This window comes from Mya arenaria, chromosome 7, assembly GCF_026914265.1.
Source record: "Mya arenaria isolate MELC-2E11 chromosome 7, ASM2691426v1".
Classification (NCBI taxonomy): Eukaryota; Metazoa; Mollusca; class Bivalvia; order Myida; family Myidae; genus Mya; species Mya arenaria.
The window spans coordinates 63,387,111-63,398,043 of record NC_069128.1 but is presented as its reverse complement, the minus strand read 5'-3'; the positions used below and the strand labels follow the sequence as shown (position 1 = coordinate 63,398,043).

Here is a 10,933-nt window from a genome sequence, read left to right as displayed (position 1 = left end):
AATACAGATACGGTTCATGTCGATCTCAATATCAATTATATTTATGCAGAAAATGATATTCAATTTAGTTTTTCGATACAGCAATTTCAGTTCTGGCAAATAGGTTAAAATCCTTGCCTTGCAATGTGTAAGGTAAACATTAATTCTCTAACCATAGAAAATTGAGTGATTGAGCCAAAGCCAAATACGCATTGTCTTCGGTATACAAAGTTAAATGGTATTTGGATTTTATGAGTCTTTATATTGAAGAACAAGAACCAAACCCCTCCTCCCTTGACGTTACGTGGTCTAAGTCGGAGAGACATCTCGTGGACGTATCTATGACAAATAAACCCTCGCTACGCTCGGGTATATATATCTATCATAGATACGTCCACTCGCTGTCTATCCTATACAAATTCACACTGCATTCACTGTCCTCTTGAATTTATACTTGGTGAAAAGGATTTCGTCTAAGACATCAAATTTTATTTAAAATATCAGTGTGTTTTTTTATTCCTACTTAAACAATTTTTATACAAGACATTTAGTGTTTGCTCAATTTTAGCGATTGGAGTATTTGTGGCGATGTGTTATATAAGTTAATACATAACCTCTGCAATATTAAAAATGAATGTCGAAGTTGCCGAAACATATTAAATATCGGAGATTGAAAATTACTTTAAAACTTCTCAGATGCTGCTGAACTAATTACCCTTGAAGACGTATGTACAACGATTCACGAAGCAAACGTTTAGTGATCACAGTAAGTTTTTGACTACCGGAGTGGGGGGCGTGGGGGGGGGGCGTTTTAGTAAAGGATTTTAGTAGTTTCTTCAATTATCGTAAATCTGTTTTAAAGTCTCAAATGGCAAAACATCGATTTATTTTTAAACTTCGTTTTTATTTTCAATGTTGACAAAGTTTAATTCTCACAAATATGTAGTAAAATAGTGTAACTAAGATGATTTCAATTCACGACTAGATTCGACTAAAATATTTATGAAAAATGCCCCTCGGATTAATTCCGATTCCCAAATTCATTTGCACATCTGCCTAAAGCCGACTGTAATTCATTTTCATTTGAAAGGAACTTGCTCATGTTTTTGTAAAATGCACTTCTTTGTGTGATGGAATAAAGTGTGGCAAATAATTAGGAGTGTTAAAACCAAGATATAGACGGCTGGAACCCTTCAACAAATGTTGATATATGCTCAAATATTCTCTTTGAAGACCACGATTTTAAACACCGTTAGTAACGCTTTTCAACAAAAGGCTTAAAGGTTGAGTTATTTTTATGTTTGAGTAGGAGTCCATGTGGGCGTGAGGTTTTGTTGTCAGTTTTCTTATTTTTCCTTGATTGTACCGGCGTGGGTCACACCCCACTAAAACAAGAATATCTTTTATATTTCAAGCACCGTATACTTCAAATTGGGTATCAGAGAGAAAATAGTTATAATATAAGTGTATTCAGATGCATTAACCGGGGAACAAACGTGAGCGAGTCCCTTTAAGTTACATGCGTGGCTAAATAGTACACTGTGTTTATTGTTGTTGTTTTTGACGACTTCTGGGAAAGGTTGCTCATTTTAATTCTTAAAATCATTTAAAGAATACTAACCTTTTACAAATATCTACATCGATTTATTTTAAGTTTTACAGAAAACAACAACATCATAACTTCAATTTAAATGAGTTCAAGGGTCTCAAGGCATTATTATGATAATACTATGAAAACTACAGGGACAAGCCCAGTTGTCGAAAACCCTGTTTAGATGCACCAGGCAAGTGCTAAAACGACAATAAACTAGAGACACAAACATGTAAACACCACATACACAAATACGAACACTTCAAACAGACCATTCAATATAAGTTCAATACGCATCTAATACGTTAATTTGACAATTATGAAATTTAAAACCGTTATCATTTTGAACAATCTATTCCGAACGATTGCAAAGTTATGAGTGGAATTACATGTTGACTCTTATTTCTTTTCTGAAATCGTTAACAATATCATTCAATTGATAGGTCAGCGAAAAGCTAAACTTATTAATTTACATGTATTCTTCAAAATATGTCTGAATAATAGCCACTTTAATAAAAAAAACATAATATTTGGTAGCAAAATCTCGCGAAACCTTGCAAAAATATTTTAATTTGAGAATAAACTAATCCTAAACTATATCCAGTTACTCCATATTTATGTGCACCCTTTGTTCGAGGTATGTGATTTGAATACTTTAGAGGATTGGCTGTTCCCAAAATCCTTAGTATGGAGGCCATAAAATAATGCAGGAAAGGAAGCAGCGCAAAAAGGCTTAGGCTAAGGAAATCAAAGTAATGAAGGTACTGCTGGATGTGATTTGGCTCATTAATATTACATTTTGACTTTCGTTTTATTCATGCCATAGGGTTATCCAAATACTGTTTTGAATCTTTTTTTAATGCTTCTTAAATAATATGGACGACATTAATATATGAATCATATTATTCATAGTATGTATATATATATTTTTTTTTAATGTTTTTCAATCACATATGATAACTAAACAATAATTCATGTGAGTTTTTTAAATGGCGGTTTCCCTTTGCGCATTCATATTTAATCCATCTGTAAGTTTCCATATGCTATACAGCTTTTTGAATATGACATATAATTATAAGTATACTCTTTAGTATCTAATAAAAGCGAAACATTGTATTAAAATGTTAAAAATCTATATTATTGATACTTATATAAGTTTATTTCTAAGGCAAAAAGTTGATTTAGTCGGAATAATTATTCAAGACTAAAATGTCTTGATCTATTCAAATTATTTTTTCCCGTAGATTTGTATCGTGGTTTCTATCCTTGATATGCCATTCATCAAATGAATCAGATCTGGGTATTTTGTTTATCCCATATCAACAATAATGTTCTGCATTGATAAGACATTGATGCAAATAGGCATATAATCACACCATTATAATGTGTTTCATCTTTTCATACGAATTAAACAACTTTGTGAAATGAAATGATGTACCAAAATAGAAAATTTCAAATAAGGAATAACGATCTTCAGGTAAATATGAATGCGGACTGTTACATAAGATGTCTTATAATATGCTATTTGGAATACACGTAATTAAGAATGTATTGAGTGGGTATCTAATACAAATGCCATATCAATAATGTAAAAAAGCAGTTATCTCATAATGGAAAAACTATGAACAGTGTATTTAAGAGGATTTTAACGAACGGAATGCGAGTGAACAAACCCCGCGTACAATCAAAAATAAATAAATATTATAATAAAAACTATGCACAGATATAAAACATCAATACAAGATGTGATTAGTGGTCAAGTTCACAATATGCATATATGAGCAATGTATGTATTATTAACTATGTAAGTTGTACAAGTCTAAATAAATGTCTGTACTGTTCTGGTCTTTTCTGTTTGAATCTAAAACATACAGCTCCCAATCACGGTTAGTTTTGTGATCGCAGTAACAAATATGGAAATGGATTTGAAAAGATAATGTCTAAAAGATAACTTCTTTTAAGCTGTTCTTGCCGAAATTGAGAGTGGAAAAGAAAGCAACGACTGGGGTAGGCACCTTCTGGCCAGTCCACACCGCAGAGCACGCGGAGAAAGATGGACGAAGAGGTCAGCCCGCGTCAAGAGAGCGAATCGGCTGTCATGGACCCCAATGAAGAGTAAGATCACTTGCAAGAGAAAAGAAAACTATTGTAGTGCATTTTTCCATATTGGAAAATTATATACATAAGTGATATAATTCGATGAAAACTTAAGGGACAAACCCAGTAGTCAAAACTTGACAACATTATACCGGTGATAAAATGAGTTTATTATCATTTTAAAGCCCTTTCATCTTCATTTTTTCAGGGACTTTCCCACAGAAACTAAGGAAAAGGAAAACAAGTCCTCAAAATGCGGTGACACATTTTTGAAAATATGCAGAGTTGTTTTCTTTTTTGTTTTGGCGCTATTGCTGCTTTCATGCGGCATACTGCACAAGCTTTACTTCTTGACCCTTCTTAACAACCTATCACAGGTAAAACTCACCTCATTTGTTGCAATTAACTTTGCTCATTTGCTAGAAGTTTTTAAAAACAATTGATATGAAATCATATTTTTATTATTTATGCCATAAAGGATTTAGCAGTTATAAACAGAATATTAAATTAAACTATTTCAAATATGTGTTTGGTGTTACAGTTTGTTGAAAAATCAACGACTGACAAATATCAGTTCTGCAAAAGTATAAAATGTCCACAAGTAGTCATACATGATATTATCATATAGATACGTATACAAATTTTGCGTAGACCAGTATGCAAATTAATGTAAAATGATACTATTGTTGGGGTATAATAAACCAACGACTTCCTTCTTTCAGTTCAGATTTGTTTACATAAAAGGTTTGAAAATTAGGTATCAAATCCATAAGATTAAAGTTCCTTTTTAGTCTAAAATTGAAGACAAGAAGAATCGAGCAATTTCAATTCTCGTGTGCATTGCATTTTTTGAATTCTTGACATCTCTTATAATTCTTTGGAGAGTTGTCTTCCAAGGTCAGAAGACTAAATGGACAAAACGTCACATAGCGGTAAGTCATCCTCCCTAAATCGATTGTTCTGCTGTTATGATTTAAATAATTTAAATGAATAGATATGACGATTGTATTACATGTATATTATTTGTCAGTTTGTTAAAGCTTAATATATAAACAAGTACATGCAATTAAATGATAATAATACATTTAAATATGCAGTTAAAATTCATTTAGACATTCAAGTACATGTTTTATTGACCATTTTAGACAGCTATCCTGCAGGCCGTGAGCACTATTGGAGAGGTCTATTTGATTATCTATGCGCTTCCATTACTGGACAGTTTGAGGACATGTTTAGTTCTAACAACTCTACCAATTATTCCAAGCATCTGCCAGTTCGTGACTTTAATTTGTCGGCTTAAACAAAAGAGTCGCATCAGAAAGAGTTCTTTCCTCAAACTTTGTGTAGCTGGTTTCCCGGTTTTGGCACTGGCAGGGAGTGTTTTAGTATTCATGAAGTGGTTGATTCCTTTTGATAGAGACCCGCATCTAAAATGGGCGTTGCCAACTTTTTTGATATTGAAGTCATTATGCTATTTGGATAATTTCCTTTGCTTTAGAAGTAGAGCTGCATATGCTACACAACAAACAGCAGGGGAATTGAACTCCCAAGACTCGGAGACAAGCGAATCTAAAATAAAAGAGAAACAGTACAATGCCGAAAATAAACAAGAATTTATACGATTATCTGTTCGTTGGTTAACATGCTTAATGTTTATTATTTTGATAGTGCTGAATTTAGACATGAAACTGATTGAAACAATCACCAACAAAAACAATCTTGCAACTGAAACATTTCTGACAAACGAGGAATTCACACTGAATGGAAACATTTCGTCTAATTCAACAGTTTCGACTCCAGTGCAACCACATGACGGGACATTGATATCGACGAACCATTTCATTTTTAACCACTTAATGAAGTTTTATTTCCGCGTTAAGTTTGAAGTTAGAATGATGGCATGTTCACTTGTGATTTCTCAATCGGCTTTGTTGGCTTGTCGATTGTCAATGCAGCAATTTTCATTTGCCTTGCCACTCATTCTTACCCCGCCGTTATCCACAATTGCTGTTGTAAGACTTTCCTGCAATAACTTTCTTGAAAGTATCCAGTACATAGTCGGAACTGATTTGACATGTTCTTTGCCTGTAGACTATCAGTTTTTCATAACGAGTGGTGCTTTGGCTTGGATTGCTGTAATCACGTTAACGTGGTACATCTGGGTTCCTCGGGTCGAGCGAATGGCAAAACAGGAAAGGTACAATAACAGGGGATTTAGTTATAGTAACATTTTAAAAACTTATGTCAGAAAAATATGATAAGCAATATGATATATCTACATCTAAAGCTATCCGAAGTCAGATTATGTTCACGGTTTATAAAATAGAGTTCTAATATGGAAATTAAATTCATCTAGCAAATTAATGTATAAAAAGTTTGAATGTGTTAATGAGACTGTCGAATTTTACGTTTTTACGTTGATAGGTTTTTTTTCTGGTTGTATTTTCGATTTCATCTTCCCGATTTGAACATGCTCCTGCGAAGGAGAAATGACCATGAAATTGGAGAGCTCCATACGGACAGGATACAACAGAGGGATGACATTCCGAAAGTCATCATCTGCGTAACAATGTGGCACGAAACCTGTAAAGAAATGTGTCAGCTACTAAAGTCTATTTGCAGGTTTATAAATGTCTTGCTCGTCCCTGTATTGTTCATTGTATTATAGCTTATGAAAATAAGAAACTCGACTCTGGAAATTTTACTGCTTCTTTGAGGTAATATCGTTGCGTTACATCAATAACACAGCATGCTGTTTTTTCATGTTTTACGTTTGAGAAAGTGATGAAAATTGTAAAACTATTTTTAAAGATATTATATATCTTTCATTAAGAAATTACACCAGTGAACAATACTTTTTAATTGCCTGTTAATACCTTATGCCGCGAATAATAGTGTGCATACATTTTAATTCGAAGTATGAATTCCATCTAATTTTCTTATCACATTTTTTCAGATTAGATTTGCACTTATTTACTCGAGGTGAAGCCGACAACGAAGAAGGTGATGGAAAACAAGACACTGAAAAGAAAACACAAGACCCTGATAAAATTGAAGTTGAAGGTAAGTACACTAAGCAGAGTATGTTATGCATGTTTTAGTTTCAAACCAAACATATGTCAATTAACATCTGGTAAAACAATAAGCAATGTCTAAAGATATTGAAGTAAAATCTTCTATATTTCAGTGCAAATAGTATTTGACGACGCATTTTGCTCAACAAAAAACGGTCGAGAGGTTAATGAATATATGCTCCAGTTTATGCCATGTTTGCAAAAGGCCGTTGGGTATGTAGTAAGCTTTATTCCCGTAGTAAAATAGTGTAGAGGTGTATTTAGTTGCACAAACTATAAATTATCGGTAAATGTATTTGTAAGTTTGCAAACAAATCAAATTCATAACGGAATGCTGTTAAAATGTGTTTGAATGTTCCATAAGAAAATTTAAAACTTCGGTTTACCTTGAGCAACCGTATCACAGCGAAGTAAATCATATGTATTTGAATTTTAAGGAGCAGTTCATTGATGAAAAAAGTGGTACAGACACCTTATGGCGGAAAACTTATTCTTAAACTCCCAGGAGGAACACAAATGACGTTGCATTTGAAGGATAAGAAAAAGATAAGGGCCAGAAAACGTTGGTCTCAGGTAAAATATTTATATGAACAATTACAGAAAGCCTTTTAAAACATGAATTGTATATCGATGATGAGTTGGTGTGTGTGTGTGTTTTGTGTGTGTGTGTGTGTGTGTGCGCGCGTGCGCGTGCGCGTGCGTGTGTGTGTGCGCGCGCGTTGTTTATGTCTTGATAGTTCGTTTGTGTCTCATATGTCGTTGGATCGGTATGTTATCACGAGAGCATGCACGGTAAATGGTAAATTGGCTTGTCCCTTTAGTTTGCATTACTTTAATACGTCATTGTAATAGTAGTCGGGCTGTATCAACATGTATCAAAATACCATGACCTTAATATCTACTTTCGTCATTATATCATTTAAGTTAAACAACCTGCATTTTATCACTTTTATTTCATACTGTCTTCTAATTTATTTTTATTTAACGTTTTCTTTTCCAATATAGGTGATGTATATGTACTATTGTCTGGTGTACAAAATGAGGAAGGCCTATCCAATAAAGTTTAAAGACATGGCAAGTTATTTTAATGATTATCAGCCATTTGGGATTTCATTTATATAAATTATCAAATGAATTTAGTAAAACATTTTCTTACTATATATGTGTGTACTATTATTTCATTTATGACGTGTTTTATAATAAAATTGATTTACTGTACAGCTGAAGAACACATTCATTTTAACCCTTGACGGTGATGTAGACTTTGAGCCGGAGTCAGTCCTACGAATGATGGATCGAATGAAGATGAACAGCCGTGTCGGAGCAGTTTGTGGTAGAATTCACCCCATAGGATCAGGTAGTTCTATGAGCATTTAACTTTTTTTTTTGATAAAATGATATGCATTTTGTCAATAACTTTATGTTTTTTCATTATTTATCTTTATTCACATCTAACAATTATTCACTTAAGGTCCAATGGTCTGGTACCAACAATTCGAATATGCAGTCGGACACTGGCTTCAAAAAGCAAGCGAACATATCTTTGGTTCTGTGCTCTGTTGTCCTGGATGCTTTTCTTTATTTCGAGCATCTGCCCTAGTTGACGATAACGTCTTGAAAACGTACACCAAAGAGCCAACGGAAGGAATTCACCTTGTGCAGTTTGAACAAGGCGAGGACAGATGGCTTTGCACCCTGCTCCTTAAACGAGGATACAAGATAGACTACTGCGCAGCCTCAGATGCAAAAACGTTTGCACCAGAAAACTTTTGGGATTTTTTTGTTCAAAGACGGCGCTGGTCACCATCAACAATGGCAAACATGATGGACTTGGTCCTTTCTTGGAAACAACTAGTCCAAAACAACAGAGAAATCAACCATTTGTTCATGCTTTATCAATTGGTGCTAGTTATAACAAGTGTGTTAGCTCCTGGAACTGTCATTCTTATGATAGCAGGGTCATTCAGTACGGTATTAGGTTTAACGCCATGGTATGCCTTTTTCGTAGCCGTGACTCCGGTAGTTTTGTTCGCAGTGTTATGCCTGACAGTGTCTCAGAAAAAGCAACTCAATGTAGCCGCAATACTAAGCACAGCATATTCACTTGTAATGGTTATTGTTACAATCGGCACAATGGTAAACATCACAAACGAGACAGTTCTTTCTCCTACCGTGATCTTCCTCATATTTATCGGTCTAGTATTACTGATATCTGCGTTGCTTCACCCTAAAGAGTTCACATGCTTGTTTCCTGGCTTGCTTTATTTCGTTTCTGTGCCTTCTACATTTATTTTTCTGACAGTGTTTTACGTGTGCAATCTACATGACATCAGTTGGGGTATTCGAGAATCCAAATCACAATCAACCCAGTCTGAAGTAAAAAGTGGAAAGAAATCGTTTGTGCGTTTGCTTTTTACTCTAGTTCGACATATCCTGCAGGCAAAACTCGCTAAAATCAACTCCAAAGGTTCAACTTCGGACGATATTGAGAGACAACAATGCGAACAAGGTGAGGAAAAAATAGATCATGAGGACGATAGCTACTGGATAAAGGTACAATTAACAGACTCAAAACAAAACTTTGAAACAATTCAGCTCGAGAAAGCTGAAGAGGAATTTTGGACAAAATATATAAACAAGTATTTGAAACCACTAGAAAGCAACAGGAAACTTCAAGAAAAATTTAATCGTGAATTAATGGCGTTAAGGAACAACTGTGTGTACGGTTTCTTTATGTTGAACTTTATGCTAGCATTAGCACTGTTGCAATTACAAGTAAGCAAAGAAAGGTTATATGAATCATTATCAATAATGTTTCTGTCAATTTTTGCAATTTTACTTTTGATCCAATTCATCTTTATGCTTTTTTATCGATGGAAAACTTTCTGCCATATTATTTCAAGCACTGAGGTGTTTGGGTGCCGCTGTTTAAAACGAACAAAGACTAAAGCGCAATAATTTGAAGAACACATGAAAGGGCATGGGAAAGGTTAAAAATCAGATAAGCCGCCGCCTGATTATAAAAATAAGCTTGCTGCGTATCATAACGACGGCTATAATAAAACTAATGATGATACGCATCTCCTTCATAAAGTAAACAAGAGTCAAGGACATTTATGGTTCCGCAACATAAAACAAAGCGGAGAACATCAACACCCATGACTTTCAAAAACAAATGAAAGAGTTTGAGCATGATTTGGGGGAAGAGGTAGAATCTGATGAGCCGCCGCCTGATTATTTGCACGAGCCTGATTTTGATCATAACGACAGCGATGATGAACCTTCATTAAGATAACCGAACTCAAGGAAATACGTCTTTACTGGCACAGAATACAATGTGTGCGCAATATAAAAAATGCTATTGCTGATGGTTGTTTTGAAGACCTGGAATGAAATACACTAACGCCAATATTCATGGGGGAAAATAATTCATATCAGCGGATACAATAACAATGATAATATATCCCATATTGAAAGCAAAAACTACATCCATGTTAATCAATATTGTATGTTCGTATCTATCTGTTATCTGTTCTTTTTTATTTATGGTTTATTTTTCATTCTTGTGCGGTCAGTTTGTGGTATTTGTATTTATGTATGTGGTGTTTACACGTGTGTGTCCTTTGTTCATTGTCGTTCAGGCCCTTACCATGTGCATCTAAACAAGGTTTATTTAACAAATCATTTCTTGACTACTGGGCTTGTCCCTGTTATTTTCACTGTATTATTTTAATATAGCACTAAAACGTTAGCTAATAAACTCATGTTTAAAACATTTTAATTTTTATTTCGCTTTATACTTATATCTGAATAATATCTCAAAATGTGCATTTGTTTTATTTGATATTCGTTTTAAATTATGTATGGTTCATTAAAGCGTGCAAACATTTCATTTTTGCAGTTTTTGCTTTAAAAAAAACGATGTCGAATGTATAGATTAACACTAACACAAATTGAAGTTTGATTACTTTCCAGCACCAATACGTTTATGCATCGTAACGGTAGACACTCTTTGAGTATTTCAATTTAAACAGCTAAAAAGTTATGCGTATTAGAAAAGAGATCGTTCACAAACACACATATTCATTGTATGGATAATAAGAGGGTATCCAGAGTTTCAGATTATTAGCTAATTTCAAGATTATTTTTGCGAATATTCACTACTGCTGAATTATGGCAAGCAGTAGATATA

General features: G+C 34.0%; 1 protein-coding gene across 1 annotated transcript; it reads left to right on the top strand.

Annotated features, from left to right (window-relative positions):
- The first annotated feature begins 400 nt into the window (after positions 1-400).
- Positions 401-10,625, top strand: LOC128239932 (chitin synthase chs-2-like). The gene is made up of 12 exons (XM_052956387.1): positions 401-745; positions 3,533-3,685; positions 3,876-4,044; positions 4,459-4,599; positions 4,813-5,864; positions 6,092-6,289; positions 6,624-6,730; positions 6,855-6,954; positions 7,179-7,314; positions 7,747-7,815; positions 7,963-8,098; positions 8,213-10,625. Exons 2-12 carry the CDS (start codon positions 3,624-3,626, stop codon positions 9,697-9,699), a joined length of 3,657 nt encoding a protein of 1,218 aa, XP_052812347.1. The 5' UTR covers positions 401-745; positions 3,533-3,623; the 3' UTR covers positions 9,700-10,625.
- The last annotated feature ends 308 nt before the right edge of the window (positions 10,626-10,933 follow it).

Excerpts from the sequence above, each read along its gene's own strand:
- LOC128239932 (XM_052956387.1), top strand. The coding sequence starts at position 3,624 with ATGGACGAAGAGGTCAGCCCGCGTCAAGAGAGCGAATCGGCTGTCATG. Across the intron at positions 5,865-6,091 it reads CGAATGGCAAAACAGGAAAG|GTTTTTTTTCTGGTTGTATT; the intron begins GTACAATAACAG and ends TTACGTTGATAG. Across the intron at positions 8,099-8,212 it reads AATTCACCCCATAGGATCAG|GTCCAATGGTCTGGTACCAA; the intron begins GTAGTTCTATGA and ends TATTCACTTAAG.